General features: G+C 67.1%; 3 protein-coding genes across 3 annotated transcripts; 1 reads left to right on the top strand and 2 right to left on the bottom strand.

Annotated features, from left to right (window-relative positions):
• Positions 1-706: 706 nt before the first annotated feature.
• On the bottom strand, positions 707-4,030 carry DPEP1 (dipeptidase 1). Its single transcript, XM_065640982.1, has 10 exons — positions 3,883-4,030; positions 2,726-2,858; positions 2,475-2,607; positions 2,246-2,396; positions 2,094-2,163; positions 1,707-1,883; positions 1,540-1,624; positions 1,382-1,457; positions 1,108-1,243; positions 707-877 (listed from the first exon to the last, which is right to left on the bottom strand). The coding sequence occupies exons 1-10, from the start codon at positions 3,999-4,001 to the stop codon at positions 707-709; spliced, it is 1,251 nt and encodes a 416-aa protein (XP_065497054.1). The 5' UTR covers positions 4,002-4,030.
• Positions 4,031-5,346: 1,316 nt separating this feature from the next.
• On the top strand, positions 5,347-7,506 carry LOC135992119 (sulfotransferase 2B1-like). The gene is made up of 6 exons (XM_065641091.1): positions 5,347-5,485; positions 6,124-6,332; positions 6,472-6,598; positions 6,672-6,766; positions 6,835-7,015; positions 7,100-7,506. The coding sequence occupies exons 1-6, from the start codon at positions 5,347-5,349 to the stop codon at positions 7,213-7,215; spliced, it is 867 nt and encodes a 288-aa protein (XP_065497163.1). The 3' UTR covers positions 7,216-7,506.
• A 1,915-nt stretch (positions 7,507-9,421) lies between these two features.
• On the bottom strand, positions 9,422-16,503 carry CPNE7 (copine 7). Its single transcript, XM_065640636.1, has 16 exons — positions 16,444-16,503; positions 15,187-15,616; positions 13,040-13,222; positions 12,895-12,969; positions 12,372-12,446; positions 12,218-12,301; positions 12,057-12,146; positions 11,842-11,940; positions 11,341-11,427; positions 11,194-11,253; positions 10,936-11,069; positions 10,740-10,794; positions 10,563-10,614; positions 10,332-10,465; positions 9,956-10,192; positions 9,422-9,796 (listed from the first exon to the last, which is right to left on the bottom strand). The coding sequence occupies exons 2-16, from the start codon at positions 15,391-15,393 to the stop codon at positions 9,659-9,661; spliced, it is 1,710 nt and encodes a 569-aa protein (XP_065496708.1). The 5' UTR covers positions 15,394-15,616; positions 16,444-16,503; the 3' UTR covers positions 9,422-9,658.
• Between the last annotated feature and the right edge of the window lie 134 nt (positions 16,504-16,637).

The following is a 16,637-nucleotide window of genomic DNA, read 5'->3' as shown; positions in this document are numbered from 1 at the left end:
GTCCCAGCAGGGGACCGGGTGCAGCCCGTCCCATCCCTGTCCGTTCCCAGTGCAGTCCCTTCCCCTTGCCCATCCCTTCCTTGTCCCTTCCCTTTGCCCATCTCATCCCTGTCTCCTCCGGGGGGCTGGCAGTCGGGTCTCTGTCCCTCAGCCAATTTGCGAATGCCACAGGAAGATGTTTCTCCTTCTCCTGCCTGTTTTCCCGGCGCCCAAAGCCGCCTCCACTCCAAAGACAGGCTGTTCCCAAATGTGAGAGGAAATTGCTAAGAAGATAATTGAGTAGCCAATTAATTAGCTAATGATTAATGGAAGCATTCTGCGGAGGCAGCCCTACAGCCACCCCGGCCGTGTGTTGCAGCGATGTGTCACTCCCGGTGCGGGGACAGTTTCCCAGTGTGCTGGGCTGGGTGCCCACCGGGCCCCTACGCATCTGTCCCACCGGGGACATGGAGCCGGGGTGGCTGACATGGCCGGTGACATGTCGAGGTGGCCAGTGACGTGCTGAGGTGGCTCATCACCTCCAGCCAGGAGCTGGCCATGGGGCTGGTTGTCCCTGCAGGGTCCCGGCGCGGACGCGGCTGCCGGTGGTGCTGGAAGCGCAGCTTTATTTCACTCACGGTTGGAAGAGGCAGCGCAATCAGGCCCAGCCCAGCAGCCACCAGGCCGGCTGCCACTGTCACGCCGGGCACGGTGCCGGGGCCGGGCGCTACGGGAGCAGGGAGCGGAGCAGCGCCAGTGCCAGGGCTGCTGGGGCGAGCCGGGCTGTGCCGGCACCACTGGTGCTGCTGTAGCCATAGAGGGTCCTGCACGTCCCCTCCAGCTCCTCGATGGCGATGGGTGTCTCGTGGGGAGCCGTGCCCTGCAGGGCCACCTTCACCTGCATGGGGACAGTCCCCGTGCCCCATTCATCCACTTGCCCCATGTGTCCCTGTGCCACCCCATGTCCCCATACATCCTGATGTCCTACTGGTCTCTTCTGTCCCATGTGTCCCCATGCCTGGTGCTCCCCATGCCCCGCGTGTCTCCATGCCCCATGTGTCTCCATGCCCCATGTGTCCCCATGCCCCACGTGTCCCCATGCCCCACGTGTCCCCATGCCCCACTCACCTCCTCCACCTTCCTGAAGACGCGGAGCAGGTTTTCAGCCAGGGCTCCTCTCACCTCGGCCTCCGTCCAGTTCCTTGCCAGCAGCTCGGCCACCAGCGCCGGGTACTTGGAGACGTCCTCCAGGCCGGTGGGGACCCTGCGGCAGCCCGCAGCTCGCAGCTGTGCCGTGACGGGGGCAGGAACCCCCACGCACCTCCCCGCAAGTCTGCACAGCCAGGGACACACTGCCCCCTCCCACCAGCGCAGCCCGCCCCGCTCCCCTCACCCGCTTTACCCTGGGACCCCGTCGTAGTCCCCGCCGAAGCCGACGGACTGGGCACCGGCCACCTTCTTCACGTAGTCCATGTGGTCTGCGGGCACAGAGGGGACGGGGTGAGCGGGGCAGGGGGCACACGCTGCCACCGCCGTTGCCCGCCCGGGCGCCCGCCTTACCTGCGACATCGATCAGCGTGGCCGTGTCCCCGCATGTCACGTACGCGTTGTAGAAGTTGATCATCACCAGGCTGCCCGTGGAGGCCTGGGGGAGAGGCAGCCCTGAGCCCCATGGCCTTCCCACAGCCCCCCGCAGCCGCCTGCTCGCGCCCGGTCCCGGCGCTCACCACCGTCCTCAGCACGTCGTCGGGCACGTTGCGGCGGTGTGGGCAGAGGCTGTAGGCGGACGAGTGGCTGAAGATGACGGGGGCTTTGGAGAGGCTCAGCACCACCTTCATGGTGTCCACCGAGACGTGGGCCAGGTCCACGATCATGCCCAGGCGGTTCATCTCCTCCAGCACCGTCTGCAGGGACAGGGATGGGGATGGGGATGGGGATGGGGATAGAGAAGGGTGTGCAAGGGGCCACGGCAGCCCCGCGCCGGGGGGACATCATGCACCCAGGACACCCTCTGCTCTGCTTAACCACCCGGCGGGGATGGTGGGTGCCAGTACCACGTTCCCTCACCCTGGTCATTGCTCCCAGGTGCCACCACCAACGCTGTCCCCACTCACCTTGCCAAAGTGCGAGAGGCCGTGGTGCACAAGTGGGTCGTCCCCAGTGTCCACCAGCCAGTTGTCAGCCCTGTGGATGGGAGACAGCATCAGGACAGACCCCTGGCCATGTGCCCCTGCTCAGCTGTCCCTGTCACCCCAAGGGCTGCTACCAGGGGGTGTTGCAGCTGTGGGTGAGGGTCATGTAGCGGACGCCCAGGTGGTAGAAGGTGCGCAGGATGCCCAGGCTGCTGTCGATGGAGTGTCCACCCTCCACCCCGATGAGACTGGCCACCTTGTTGTTCTGGAAAGCCTGCTCGATGCCTGCAGGGAGGGGGGCATCAGCAGAGGGGCACCGGGGCACCCACATCCCCGGGGCACCCCCATCCCAGCCTCGCTCACCGTTGCTGTCGACGACGCAGGCGAAGGTCTCGGGGTAGAGCTCGCACATGCGGTGCACCACATCGATCTGCTCCAGCGTGCGCTTCACCGCGTCCTTGTTCTGCGTGTCGCAGGGCACGTACGCCGACCAGAACTGCCCGTGGCGGCACTTGGTCAGCACCGGGAGCTTGGCCCCGTTCCCGCTGCCACCCGCGCCAGTGCCCCTGCCCTCCCCGGTGCCCACCCGCTGTGTGTCGCCCCCGCCATCCCACCTGCCCGCCCACGTGCCCGCTGCGCAGCTTGGGGATGTTGGTGTGGGTGCCCTCCAGCAGCGTCAGGTTGGCCTCTGGCAGCTTCAGCTGGTTGTTGAACCTCTTGAGGAGCTGCCAGGGCAGGTCGTTGTGCCTGGGCAGGAAGAGAGAGGGAATGAGGGGCTGTCTGTCTGCCTGCCTGCCCATCTGTCCACCCAGCCCTCTGGCTGCCCATTGCCCTGTCTGGCTGTCCATTTGTCCCTGCTTATCTGGCCAGCCTTGCATCCAACCATCTATCTTCCATCCACCCATCCTTCCTTCTTTCCTTCCATCCATCCACCCATCTATCCATCCATCTGTCTGTCCATTCATCTATCTATCCACCTATCATCCATCCTTCTGTGCACCCGCCCATCCATGGAAACATCTGACCATCTATCCATCCGTCCGTGTCCACCCATTCATCCATCTATCCATCTGTCTGTCCATCCATCATCAATCAATCAATCCATCCACCCCCTGGTCCATCTGCCCACCCATCTGTGCCCCATGTGGGACCCCATTTCCCAGATACCAGGGAGCCAGGGGGAAGTTGGCCCCCCCCCCCCCCCCAATCCCCACTCAGCCCTCGGAGCCAGCCCGGCATCCCTCCACCAGGGACGTCACCGTCACCACCGCGGGGATGTCACCATTACCACCGCAGCGATGTCACCGTCACGCGGTGTCCCGCACCCCACAGTATCGCTGGGGAAGTGCTGGGGGCCGCACGCACGGGCTGGCTCCCGCTTTTCCCCTCCCGTGTCACCATCCCCACATCCTCTGGCTTGGTGCTGGGCTGGTGCCTGCAGGGCCATGGGGACCCTGACGGGGACAAGAGCCACCCGGTGCTGTTGGGAACAGGGCTGCCGGTATGGAACCGGGGACATCCCTGAGGACACAACCCCACAGAACCTGCTTGGCCCGAGCAGGGACTTCCCCTGGGGCAGCCTGTCCCCGCTTCCCGGCACCCTGCCCGCTCCCCCGGGGCTGCCCCGCCGGGGATCCCCTCGGCTGCCCAGCACGGGCTGCCCGGCACGGGGATCCCCTGGGAGAGCTGTCCCCAAGGGGAGTTTCTGGCCGGGTTTTTCTCAGGGCACCGAGATGCAAGCACACCGTGGCACCGCGTAACCTTTGCTCACCCGTCGATGACCGGCGTGGTCGCCATGATGCGCTCGGCCTCCTCCCGGTGATGCTGCCCAGCGCAGGGCAGGAGCAGCCGCAGCGCCAGCACCAGCGCCAGCATGTTCCCTCCCGGCATCTTCGCCTGCTTGGTGCCGCTGGGGACGAGCCGGGGTGACCAGCCAGCGATGAGTGCACACACCCGGACGGCTGCCCCGGTTCACCGGCTGTCCCCCTCCTGCCGTAAATAAATAACCAGGATCCGCAGCCATAACCCCTCCCTGCGTGCCTTGTGCCCGGCCCTGGCAGCGCCCGGTGCGGGGACATCGGGGCGGCACAGCGGTGACGGCCACCCCCAGCCTGGCCCTGGGTGCAGGGCTGTGCCGGGGCCTCTCCACGGAGCTGCGGTTGCGCTCCCTGCCCCTCTAATGCAGCCCAGACTTTTTTTGCTGGGAAAAGAGCCAGTCCCATCCCCACCTCGGCCTCCCCAGCACCAGCACCCCCTGGTACCCCCAGCCCGGTGCCGGCACCCCCGGCTGAGCACCAGTACCCACCAGCAGCCCCGCTGCCGGCACCCCTGTCCCCGGCTCACCCTGGTCCCGCGATGCTCGGGCAGCTGCTGTCTGCGACGGCTCTGGAAGATGTTTTCCAGCTTGCGTGCCGGCGGCGGCGCTGGGACAGGCTCCGGCCACCCCAGAGCCGCCCCCCACCATGGCGTTGGGCGCGGCTGAGTGCCGCCGTACCCCGTGGTTGTGTGGCAGCGCCGTCCCGCCGCAGAGGAGCCAGGGGACAGCAGCTGGGGTGTCACAGCCCTGGCCCGCGGCTGTCGATGGTGTCCGATGTGTGCTGGGGTCCCCCACCCCACGGTCCCACTGTAGCGTTGTGCAGGGGGAAACTGAGGCAGCCATCGGTCCTGCAACCCAGCGCCCGAGGCGGGGACACCCCGGCTGTCTCTGGCGCGGTGCCAGCGGTGGCTGCGGTGCCGTGTGTGGCAGGAGGTGCTGGGGGGCTGCTGGGAGCGGCGCAGAGCCACGTGGCGATGGCCGTCCCTGCTCCCCATCCCGGGTGCGCCAGGACAGGGATCTGTTCCTCCGGCACGGTGCCAGCTGTGGGGAGCGTGGCTGTGGGGCACAGCATGGGGTTGGCATCCCCGGGATCACCACGGGCTGGCGTGGCCGGTGAGGCTCCCCGGCACCCATCGCACGCCCAGGTGAGCAGGGTACCCCAGCCCCCGAGCTGTCCCGGCTGCAGCCAGTGGGTCTGGCCGTGCAGGGCCCCCGTCCCACCCCATGGGCCCCCCCAGCCCAGGGCCGTCCCGCAGCCCCTGGCCCTGCCGGCATCGCTCTCCCGGCGCTGGCCCCAGTGTGGCCGGATCCCCGGTTCCCCAGCAGGAATGTGCTGGGGGGGGCCCGGCCCCCCGCGACGTTTCCTCTTTTGCAGCTATTTAAGGCCGGTTGCCAGCGCAGCCCCGCAGCGGCTGGGCCATGGAGCGGATGGAGGTGACCGAGACCTTCGCCGGCATCTCCCTACCTGGCCACCTCCACACCCAGGAGTCCCTCGGCTTTGCCACCACCTTCCCGTTCCGCCCCAGCGACGTGCTCATCGCCACCTACCCCAAATCGGGTGAGGGACTGGGGAGCAAGAAGGGTCCCGGAGGGATGGGGGCAGGGAGGGTCCCAGGGGTGTGAGGGGTCAGTGGGCAGGGATGGGGACCCCCAGGCTGAGGCGGGGGGCGTGGGCAGGCTGTGCCGCACAGCCCCCGGCTTGCCAGCAGGACCTGGAGCTGCCTGCGTGGCCGGGAGGTGGCTGGGGTTGGGGACAGCCCCTCCCTGGGCAGGACCCCCCGGCCCCCACAGCCCAGTGCCCACCGATCTCTCCAGGCACAGCACAGAGGACCCCCCGCCATTGTCTGGCAGCCCCCCAAAACTCCTGCCCCTCCCTAGCCCTCTCATGTCCCCAACCCCAGACTGGTGCGGGCTCTGGGGATCCCACATGGCACTGCCAGCCACCTGCCATTTTGTGCCATCTTGAGCCGTGCCACATTGAGTTATTCCATGCCGCGCTGTGCCAGACTGTGCCACGCCTGGCTGTGCCCTACGATGGCATGCCATGCTGTGCCACACCGTGCCGTGCCCTGCTGTGCCACGGCACGCTGTGCCACAGGTGCTGCGCCAATCTGTGCCGTGCCACGTTCTGCCCTGCCGTGCCATTCTGTGCCGTGCCATGCCGTGCCGTGCGGTGCCTGACGGCTGCATCCCCAGGCACCACCTGGATGCAGGAGATCCTGACACTGCTGTTCAGCCGCGGGGACGTCCTCCCCGCCAAGACCATCCCCAACTGGGAGCGGGCGCCCTGGCTGGAGCAGATCTACTTCAGGGACACGCTGCGGGACACGGCCGCCCCCCGGCTCATCACCACCCACCTGCCCGCCCGCGTCCTGGCCCCCGCGCTGCAGCAGAGCAAGGCCAAGGTGAGGGGGGGCTGGGACGGGCTGGGGGGTCCCCATGGGAGGATCCCCCTGCCACAGGGCTTCCCGCAGCTGGGGTGATTGCCGGGGGCTTTCTGAGTGGAATCCCCCCAGCTGTGGGGCTGATACTGTCCCTCCCCAGGTGATTTATGTGGCCAGGAACCCCAAGGATGTCGCCGTCTCCTTCTACCACTTCCACCGCCTGGCAAAGTTCCTGCCTGACCCCGGCTCCTTCGACACCTTCCTCACACAGTTCCTGGAGGGCACGGGTAAGGACTGGGGGGTCCCCAGGGTCCCAGGACTCGGCCACGGGGTCACCCCATCATCCCCGCCTCCCTCCAGTGCACTACGGCTCCTGGTTTGACCACGTCAAGGACTGGCTGGGCCAGCGGCACCTCCTGGATGTCTTATATGTCACCTACGAGGAGCTGCACCAGGTGAGCCCCTGCGTGTCCCCGTTCCTGTCCCCACCGGCTGCCTGGGGCTGACGATGACCCCGGCGCAGGACCTGCGCGGCACGGCACAGCGGCTCGGCGCCTTCCTGGGCTGCGCGCTGGCGCCGGAGACACTGGGAGCACTGGAGCAGCACTGCAGCTTTGCCAGCATGCGTGACAACGCCATGGCCAACTTCACGCTCATCCCCCCCGAGATCATGGACCACAGCCAGGGACGCTTCATGCGGAAAGGTGAGGGGGTGAGGGGACACGGGGGGGACACAGGGGGCACTGGCCGCAGCTGCAGCCTCACTGTCCCATGCCCTTGTCCTGCAGGTGAGGTGGGGGACTGGCGCGGGCACTTCACCCCCCAGCAGAACGCCCACTTCAACCGCATCTACCAGGAGCGGATGGGGGACGTGGAGCTGCCTGCGCCCTGGCCCATAGCCTGAGGGGCCGGGGAGCAGGTGACGCTCCATCCTGCTGCTGCACAACATGACTGGCCCCCCCACACCTGCCGAGTCCCACTGTGGGGGGGACACCCTGCATGGGGAGCCCCCCAGTACTCCCATAACTTATACACCCCTGTGTGTTGTCCTGGGAGCCGGGGCTGTGGTGGGGCTGAGGGGTCCGATGTAGGGGGGACGGGCTGCACGACACCCCCTGGGGATGGAGAACTTTTCCGGTTACGCATTGTGACCATCCCTGTGGCCTTCACGTGGCCATGACCCCCCCTTCCGCCCAGCCCATTCCGCAGAAATAAATATTTATTGCCGCTTCCAGCCAGGCAGCGCGTTCCCACGGGTGTGGGGCGGGAAGCGGGGCTGGCAGCGGGAAGCATCCGGCGTTATCAGGGGTGGGGACCCATCCCCAGGGACATTATTTGTGCTGGGGGTCAACGGCCGGGCTGCCAGGCCCGGTGACAGGTCATGGCACGGCTGCACGGTGCCAGGGTTTGCCACGGAGCCCGTGGCACAGAGCCCACCCTGCCCGCGCTCCCCAGCCCAGCGGCACAGCCAGTGGGTACAGCCTGGTGACACCAGGCACCCCCAGCCCCGCAGGGTCCCCTGTCCCAAACAGGGGTGCCGGGGCAGCCCCTGCCCGTGCCCAGGGCCAGCAGTGCCGCAGGCTCGTCAGGCGCCGGGTTTCTATGGCAACGTCTATTATCCCGCTGTACAGGAGATGAATCAGGCGCTATAAATATGCGGGGGACTGGGGCGGCGCGGGTGGGAGTGCCGGCAGAGCTGAGGGGCACGGCTGTTGGGCATGGCCATGCCGGTGCAGGGTGAGCGGCTGCCCGCGGCACGGCTGCCTGGACGGGGACAGGCTGGCACCCTGCGACAGCAGCACCCTGGAGATCTTGGGTGGCCCCTGCCCTGTGATGGCTGCCTGGGGACACAGTGTGAGTCCCTGTGGTGGCCTTGGGTCACACCCCACCTCAGTGGATGTCACCTCCCCAGGAGCATCTGCCTGATACCATAACAGCCAGCACTGGGACAATGACACACAGCGCATGGCACAGGGTGAAGAACACACGACAAACGGCACAGCGTGGCGCACGGCACATATGGGACACAGCCCATGACCCAGAACATGGCACATGACATGCAGCACAGAGCACGTGGCACATAGCAATGTGCATGATACATGACACACAGCACACGGCATGTGGCAATGCACATGGCACACAACACACAGCACAGGGCACATGGCGCAACACTGAGCCCGTACCATGAAGCATGCATCGGGCGGCACATGGAACATGGCATGTGGTACACGGCACGTGGCACAGTGCGTGGCATGCAACATACAGCACATGGCACACAGCACGTGGCATGTGGTGCATGGCACAGGGTAAACAGCACATGGCACAGCACATAGCACATGGCATGTGGCACACAGTGCATGGCACGTGGCACACAGTACGTGGCTCATAGCGCACAGCACATGGCACTTGAGACACTTCACATGGCACACGGTGCATGGTATGTGACCCGCAGTACAGCACACACAACACAGCACGTGGCACACGGAACATGGCACGTGGCACACCGAACACGGCATGTGGCACACGGACATGGCACACAGCACACAGCACGTGGCAGAGCGCTGGGCTGGGCAGGGGGACGGTGTCGGCGCCACTTCCCTCCCGCTCCCGTGGCCTGGATTTCGGGGCAGCGGCACAGCGGGTGTCCGCCTGCTCCGGCTCAACTTGAAAGCAGTGGCTGCTCCAAAATAGCACAGCTGCAGCACACCGGCGCTGCCCTGCACGCTGCCAGGCACAAATCCCCCAAATTACAGGGGCAGGCGGAGCAGCCGGCAGCAGCACCCTGCCCATACAGGCAGCCAGGGCTGGGGCCGCGTTCGGCTCTTGTCACTGGCCAGGGCTGGGCAGCGCGGTGGCACAGCTGGGGGCACGAGGGGGGACAGGCAGCACCTCGGGAGCTGCTGGTCCCTCTGCCCGCGCCAGCAGGGAGGTTTGGTGTCGGCGCCCAGAGAGCACGCGGCACGGGGACAGGGCTGGTTGCTTTATTGGGGGGGCCCTGTACGCTGCGGGGGTTCGTCATGCAGCCTCCAAACAGTGTCACAGCGACAGACAAGCAGGAACCGAGGGGACCACAGGGACAGCAGGGACGGAATGGGGACATGTCATGGGGCACGGACCAGTGGGACCAGGCAGCGCCCGCTGGGACCCCCAGCCTCCCCGGGCAGCACAGGGGGGTTCTCCTGCACCGGGGCACCAGGATTGTCCCTGCGTCACCAGGCAGGTGCCAGTGGGGACACAGTGCTGGGTCCCGGTGCCACCCTGCCCAGCGAGGAGGGGTTTGCAGCAGGGCTGGGACCCGGCAGGGACCCCCCATCCCCGTGTCACACTGGAGGGAGCGGGGGGGTCTCTCACTGGGGCGAGCTGAGGTTGGAGTCGGGGGTGTCGGGCTGGGGGCAGCGGGGGGGGAAGGCCTTGTAGCTGTAGTACTCCACCACCTGCTTGGGCACCTCCGCCAGCACACACTTGGCCAGGGCCGTGGGTGACGCCTGCGGGACAAGGGACACAGGGGGACACCGGGGGGGACGGGTGAGTCAGGGCATGCGGCACCCGTCTGCCCCAGTGTGCAGGGCACCGGCTTGTGCCACAATGCTCAGTCCTGCCACGGGGACAGGAGGCGACAGGAGGACCACCGATGTCCCACTCACGTTCTTGAACTCCCGGAAGGGGACAAACTGGACGATGTCGCGCAGGACGGGCTCGCCCTTGGGGGAGCGCAGGACGCCGTCGTCCCCGTCCAGGATCTGCATGTCGGTGAAGTCGGCGTTGCCCACGCCCACGATGATGATGGACATGGGCAGGTAGGAGGCGCGGACGATGGCCTCCCGCGTGTCCGCCATGTCCGTCACCACCCCGTCCGTCAGGATCAGCAGGATGAAGTATTGCTGGAGGGGGAGGGACGCTCTGGGGGGCTGCCGGCCGCGCCGCCAGCCCCGTGGCGGGGTCCGGGCTCAGCTCCAACGTGGGAGCAGCCACAAGTGGCACGAGGGTGCCAGGTCTCGGCCGCGCGCAGCGGGTACGTACCGACGCCTCCTTCGTCCGCTCCTCGTCAGCTGCCACACGAGCCACCTTGGAGATGATGGGGGCCACGTTGGTGGGGCCGTAGAGCTGGATTTTGGGCAGGCAGCTCTGGTAGGACTCCACGACACCCTGGATGCCTGCAGGGGGATGTGAGGGGTGGGGGGGCCGTCCCGGCAGCACCGAGGCCTGGCATGGGGGGGGCCATGGGACCAGCCCCCCTGAAGCTGGACTCACCCTCACACTCATCGTTATCGGGGTTGAAGTTGATGGCGAAATCGTGGGAGACCTGAAGGGTGAGAAGCGAGAGGGCAGCCGGTGCCAGCCCCCGCCATGGCCCCCGGCGCCTGCCGAGCCCCACGAGCACATCCCTGGGGTCCCACGGAGCCCCCAGCACCCCAGCCACCCCCTTACCTCGTACTTGGGGGGGATCCTCGCACCAAAGCCCAGAGCTGAGAATTTCTTGTCGCTGCAAGAAAGGAGCGTGAGGAGCCCCGGCAGAGCCAGCAGCCACGGGGTCGTCACCAGCGTGGCCATCACCAGGCATCCTGGCCCCAGAGTGGCCGTCACTGGGGTGTCCTGGCCCTGGGGACCCACCAGACCAACCAACCTGTCGTAGTCCTGGCAGATCTCGCCCACCGCGACCAGCGCCTTGAGGTACTCGTTGGGCTGGTAGGGGTTGATGTAGTGCAGGGAGCAGCTGTTCCGCGGGTCCCCGTTGGAGGCCGTGAAGTCAATGGCCACCTGACAAGGGGTAGGTGGCCGTGAGGGTCCCTCGGGGTGTGCGGGGCCACCGGTGTGTCCCCATAGGGGTCAAGTGGCCCAGTGCCGGAACCCCTGGTGCTTTGGGGCAGGGGACGCCGCTCACCGTGAAGTGGATCTGGCAGCCGCCCATGATGTAGTCCAGGAAGGAGTAAACCCTGTGGATCTTCCAGAGAGACCCACGTCAGCCCGTCCCGCCCCACGCTGCCCCACGGCAGCCAGGCTCGGCACGGCTCGGCGCGGCAGCGCTCACCTTCAGGTCCAGCAGCACCACGACCCCCGAGTTCTTGTAGTTGCGCTTCTTGAGTTTGTACTTGGGGTTCATGCAGTCCCACTGCACCTGTGGCACGTGGCACCCACAGCACGTGGCGCCCGCGCTGTCCCCTTGCCCCGGGGACACAGCCCCACATGCCAGCACCCCTCTCCATGACAACCCACAACCCCACAGCCCCATAACTCCCTGCAGCCCCACAGCCCCATAATGCTCCAGCCCTGCAGCTCCAGGACCCCTCAGCCCCACAACCCCACAGCTCCATAACCCCTCAGCCCCACATCTCTGCAGCCCCCTTGCCCCACTCCAAGCCCCTCAGTTGGGGCTGATTTCCCCAGAGGAGCCCAGACACACCGTCCCTTCCCCAAAGGGGCAAAACAGCCCCAAAACCAGAGGAGGAGCAGGGAGGTGCCTCCTGGAATGGGCTCTGCTGGCAGCACAGTGGGGTGACCCCAAAGGCTGTCCCCATGTCCCCACGCCCACCTTGTTCTCCCCCATTGCCTTCTGCATCTCCTCGAAGGTGGTGAAGAACTCCCCGATGAAGTCGTGTTTGCCCCGTGAGTCGTAGTCCCACACCACGCACTGTGGTGGGACACGGCTCAGCCCCGCCACCGTCCCTGGTGGCTTGGGGTCCCCAAGGATCAGGGATAGGGGACCCCATCGGTCAGGGATAAGGGTCCTGCATCGCCCTTCCTCACCCTCAGCTTCCTCTTCTCCTCGCAGCTGCAGAGCGAGTTGAGGGACACCTTGAAGGGCTCCCAGATGGGGCTCAGGTTGTTCTTCACCACCTGCAGGACGAGGGGCTGAGCGGGGCCGGGTGGCACCGGCGGGTCCACGGGCCGGGTCCTGCCGGGCTCACCTCGGTGCGGTACACCAGCTGCTCGCTGCGGTCGTCATCGATGCGGTAGATCTCCAGGAAGGGGTCTGACTTGCTGAAGAGGTCCTGGAGGAGGTAGGATGGGCAGAGCATCGCCCACCCTGTCCACACTCGCCCCCAGCTCCCCTGCCCTCACCTTGTCGTCCAGCTTCTTGGCGCGGAAGGCAAGCTCCACGTAGCCGTTGTTCCCCGAGATCTCCTCCGAGATGACCTGCCAGGAGAGGCGCTCAGCGCCCGGCACAGCCTGGTCCCCCTGCCCTCCCGGCCTGCATGGGCAGGGCAGTGCCGCAGGAGGGCACAGGGTGACACATGGCCCCCGGCACAGGGGGGACCCTCTGCAGTGGCCAGCAGACATAGGGACCCTGAGACCACCCCACACACAAGAGTCTGGGGGCTGTGGGGCTGGGTGACAGTGAGGACAGGAGGAGGGTCACTCGGGACCCTGCATATGCCCCAGCTCAGTGTCACCCCACTGACCCAGCTCAGTGCCGCCCATATGTCCCAGCTCAATGCCATCCCAGCGCCCCAGCCCAGAGCCACCCACATGCCCCACTGACTGCCACCGCACCAGCTCAGCCAGGTGTCACCCATGTGCCCCAGCTCAGTGCCACCTGTGCCCCCAGCCCGGTGCCGCTCCTGGCACAGGTTCGGCCGCTCACCGTGATGGTGGACTTGCCCGCGAACTTCCCGTACTTGAGGAACAGCGGCTTTGTCACTCGCTTCTGTGCCACGATCTGCAAAAGCCAAGGAGATGAGGAGGAGCCACCACCAGCGGGTGTCCCCAGGTGGGGGGCACAGGCTCACCTGCCCCACAGTGCACTCCATGCCCCCCAGAAAATCGTCGTCATGCGTGCCCACGCCAGCATGCCCATGGCTGTCATACACCTCGAACCGCAGCTTCTGCACCTCCTCGAAATAGTAATCCACCGTGAAGATCTTGGCGAAGACGGGGTTGAGGTTGCTCTTGATGACCTCGCTGCGGTCCACCTGCACGGGGGGAGCGCGGCTGGGGGTTGGCGGGGGCAGAGCCCAGGCTGGGGCTGCAGCCAGGGCCAGCGGAGCTGCCCAGGGCCTCGGGGTGCCAGAGCTCACCCCAGAGCCAGGCACGGGGATGCAAGAACCCAGGGGGATGGGGGGCTGCAGGGGTGGGGGATGCCGGGCAGCTGCCAGGACTGTCCCCGCCCAAGCATTTACCCACCTGTGCCGGTTCCCAGGCAAATGGCATTTGGAGGCAGCCCCGTCACCGGCATAGGCAGGGACATGTGTCCCTGCGGGCTCAGCCCCGCCAGCCCCATGTCCTGGGGTCACTGCTCCCCTGGGGCTCGGGGCAAACCCCACAGGCACTTGGAGGGGATGCTCTGGACCACAGTTTGCTGTCGCTCTGCTCAGCAGGAGCAAAGGGCTGGGGCCCAGGACGAGTGCCTGCGCTCCCATCCCGGGCTGGCCAAAGGCAGGGACCACTGGCCATGGTGACTGTGGCCAGCGGATGGGTGCTCAGCGTCTCCGGCCGCGCTGGCAGCAGGTGCCGAGCGGCTTCCGAGCGGCTTCCAGGAGCCTCCCCCGCACCCCGGCCCTGCCAGTGTTGACTCAACAGGAGACATCCTGGCCAGGGCACCCTGCCAGCCCGGCCCCTGCCCACCGCCCGCCTGGTCCGGCAGCAGCTGCCGAGCCCACGCGGCCGCGGTGCTGGCAGGGCCACCCCGGCAGCACTGTGCCTCCTGCAGGCACTGCCAGCCCCATGGCCCCGGCGCAGGGCTCAGGGTCCCGCTCACCTCAGCTGCTCCGGTGCCAGCCCCTGCCAGCATGTCCGAGGCTGTTTTGGTGCTCAGACCCTGCAGGCAGTGGCTGAGCCGGGTTCAGCCACTGTCTTGGCTGGGCTGGGGGACATGCGCTGGCAGGGACAGGGAGGGGACAGCTCACAGAGCCCATCAGAAAGGTGTCTCGGGAGGAGCCCTCTTAGATCTGGCCCTGGCATGGCACATCATAGCATAGCAGAGCATGGCATGGCAGAGTACAGCACGTTACGGCACACCATGGCACACAGAGCGTGGCACAGCACACTGTGGCACAGAAGGGTACAACTGGCTCGGCACAGCACAGCCACGGAGCCGCGGCTGGCACGGGGCCCCTCGCCGCCTGCCCTGGCTCTGGCTCCGGCGAGCAGAGTCGATTACACGCAGAGGGATTTAGCGCTAAATCTGCTGGCTGAGCAGCGGTGATTAGCGAGCGCGGAGCTGCCGGCGCCAGCCCAGAGCTCAGCCGTGGGGGAGCGATAGGAAGGAGCTGTGCCAGCCCCAGCGCCAGCCCCAGCGCCGGTGCCGATGCCAGCCCCAGAGCCAGCACCAGCTGTGATTCGTGTGGACACCAGGGCCCCACAGCACAGTGATGGGCACATGACCGCGGTGCCAGCCCTGACCCCGCTCTGAGCTGGCTGTCCCAGCCTGCAAGCCCTGACCAGCCCCCAGGGTGGCCAAGGTGTCCCTTGGCCCTGGGCAGCGGAGCCGTGCCAGAACCCCACACCACAGGCACCCTGTTCCCCAGCGCTGCCGGAGCCTGGGGGACTGGCTCCAACCAAGGCATCTGCACTGTCCTCATGTGCTGCTGAGTGTCCTCAGGCGCCTGCCCTGCCCCGTGAGCCTCATGGTCTGTACCTTGCACCTTGTCTGCACCATCTCCTGCACCTTGCACCCTGATCTGCACCCCACTCTCCACCATCTCCTGCACCTTGCACCCTGCTCCCTACCACCTCCTGCACCTTGCACACTGCTCCCTACCATCTCTTGCACCTTGCACCCTGCTCTTCACCATCTCCTGCACCCTGCGCAGTGTCTCCTGTCCCATTTTCAGCCCTGTGGGTGTGATCAGCCACCCTGGGGCTGTCTCTGCTCCTGTCCCCATCTCAGAGACAAAAATGCTGCACCCAGCCCTCCCACCCCTCCAGACCCTCCTACCTCCATCCACTGGCCCTGGGACTGCATCAGCAGCAGGACACAGGGGTCCGACTTGTTGAGGGTGTCGCGGTCCAGGAGGTGTTTACAGCTCACTCGCAGCTCCACCTTGGACAGGACGGCCAGCGGGGCCTGGGGGGATGGCTCGGGTGCCTCGCCCATGGTGGTCGGGCGCGAGGTGGGGCAGGTGGCCCCGTGGGCGAAGGGCATGTCGGGGGAGTGGGGTGGCCACTGCCTGCGTCACCGTCAAGGAGCCGGGCAGGTGCCCGTCATGCCCGGGGCACGTCGCCCCGCAGTGTCAGGCGTGGGGACGGAGCCCGGGTGCGAGTCCCTGGTGGTAGCGGGTGCTGGTGGATGCTCCGGTGGGTGGCAGGGACATGGGGACCCCTCTGAGGGGGGTGGCCGGTTCCAGTCCCGACGACTCTGTGGGGCCCTGTGAGGTGTCAAAGCAGAGCGGGGTGAGCTGGGGCTGGGTCACCCCTCGTATGCTGCCCGTGTACCCCCCAGCGCCAGCCAGCCCCACAGGCAATGCGGTGCCCCATGCACCTGCCAGCCCCCCCATGCAGCCTGGGGTCCCACAGGTTGTGCCCAGCCCTGCCCAGGGGCAGGATGTGTCTTTGGGGACGGGGCACCGAGTGCAGGGGGAGGCTGTGCAGGAGCGGGACCCCCCACCCTGGGCTGCCCCTCCTGGTGCTGGGGAGCAGAGACTCCCCTCCCGTCCCTGCAGGCAGCGCAGCCCCAGCCTGGGCAGGGCTCCCTGGCGAGCACAGCGGGGACGCCAGGTCCTTATCCATGCCACCAGGTGATGCTGGTAGTGCCGGTCACGTCCCACTGCCCCGGGCAGGGCTGGTGGCAGCACGGAGTGCCGGGGGGATGTCCCCCATGCTGGGGACAGAGGCCACCCTCCACCTGGAGGCTGGTGACACTCAGGTGGGCGATGCTGCAGTGATGGGTCATTGAGGGGCTCTGCCAGCCCCAGACACATCCCAGGGCTTGTCCCCCCAGCTCGGGCAGGGGCAAAGCAGCCCCCCTGCCCACCCGCACCTGGTGTGCCCAGCGTGATGAGCCTGGCCAGGAGCTGCCACCGCCACCGGCCAAAGTTTCCCAGCAGAGTCACGCAGGGCCAGGGCCCTCCCCAGCACATGGCTCTGGTGCCCCAGCTCCGGCAGGCACCGTCCCCCTCCCCGGGATGGCAGCACCCTTTTGCATCCCCCAGCAGAGGGGACACCAGCTCCCACCCTGCCTGGCCGCCCCCCTCACCTGGATGCCGGTGGCTGGGGCTCCACAGGCTGGGGTTGGTGTGCCGCGGGTGCCGGTGTGCCGCGAGTGCCGGTGTGCCAGCCGGAGCTGCCGCCGCTGCCACCTCCACACAACTGACTCAAGCTGCAGTTCGGGAGCGGAGCCCTAAGAGGGAGATGAGAAGCTCTGTTAACTGCCTCGCTGCTGGCGCCGGA

Source organism: Caloenas nicobarica, chromosome 9, assembly GCF_036013445.1.
Source record: "Caloenas nicobarica isolate bCalNic1 chromosome 9, bCalNic1.hap1, whole genome shotgun sequence".
Classification (NCBI taxonomy): Eukaryota; Metazoa; Chordata; class Aves; order Columbiformes; family Columbidae; genus Caloenas; species Caloenas nicobarica.
Note: the sequence above shows the minus strand (reverse complement) of the source record. Positions and strands in the feature narration are given on the sequence as shown.

Coding starts and splice junctions, on each gene's coding strand:
- LOC135992119 (XM_065641091.1), top strand. CDS start 5,347: ATGGAGCGGATGGAGGTGACCGAGACCTTCGCCGGCATCTCCCTACCT. Junction 6,333..6,471: donor TGCAGCAGAGCAAGGCCAAG/GTGAGGGGGGGC, acceptor GTCCCTCCCCAG/GTGATTTATGTGGCCAGGAA. Junction 7,016..7,099: donor GGGACGCTTCATGCGGAAAG/GTGAGGGGGTGA, acceptor CTTGTCCTGCAG/GTGAGGTGGGGGACTGGCGC.
- CPNE7 (XM_065640636.1), bottom strand. CDS start 15,393: ATGCCCTTCGCCCACGGGGCCACCTGCCCCACCTCGCGCCCGACCACC. Junction 12,970..13,039: donor TGGAGTGCACTGTGGGGCAG/GTGAGCCTGTGC, acceptor TGGCTTTTGCAG/ATCGTGGCACAGAAGCGAGT. Junction 12,302..12,371: donor CCAAGAAGCTGGACGACAAG/GTGAGGGCAGGG, acceptor TACCTCCTCCAG/GACCTCTTCAGCAAGTCAGA.
- DPEP1 (XM_065640982.1), bottom strand. CDS start 4,001: ATGCCGGGAGGGAACATGCTGGCGCTGGTGCTGGCGCTGCGGCTGCTC. Junction 2,397..2,474: donor CTGCGTCGTCGACAGCAACG/GTGAGCGAGGCT, acceptor CCCTCCCTGCAG/GCATCGAGCAGGCTTTCCAG. Junction 1,625..1,706: donor ACGACGTGCTGAGGACGGTG/GTGAGCGCCGGG, acceptor CCTCTCCCCCAG/GCCTCCACGGGCAGCCTGGT.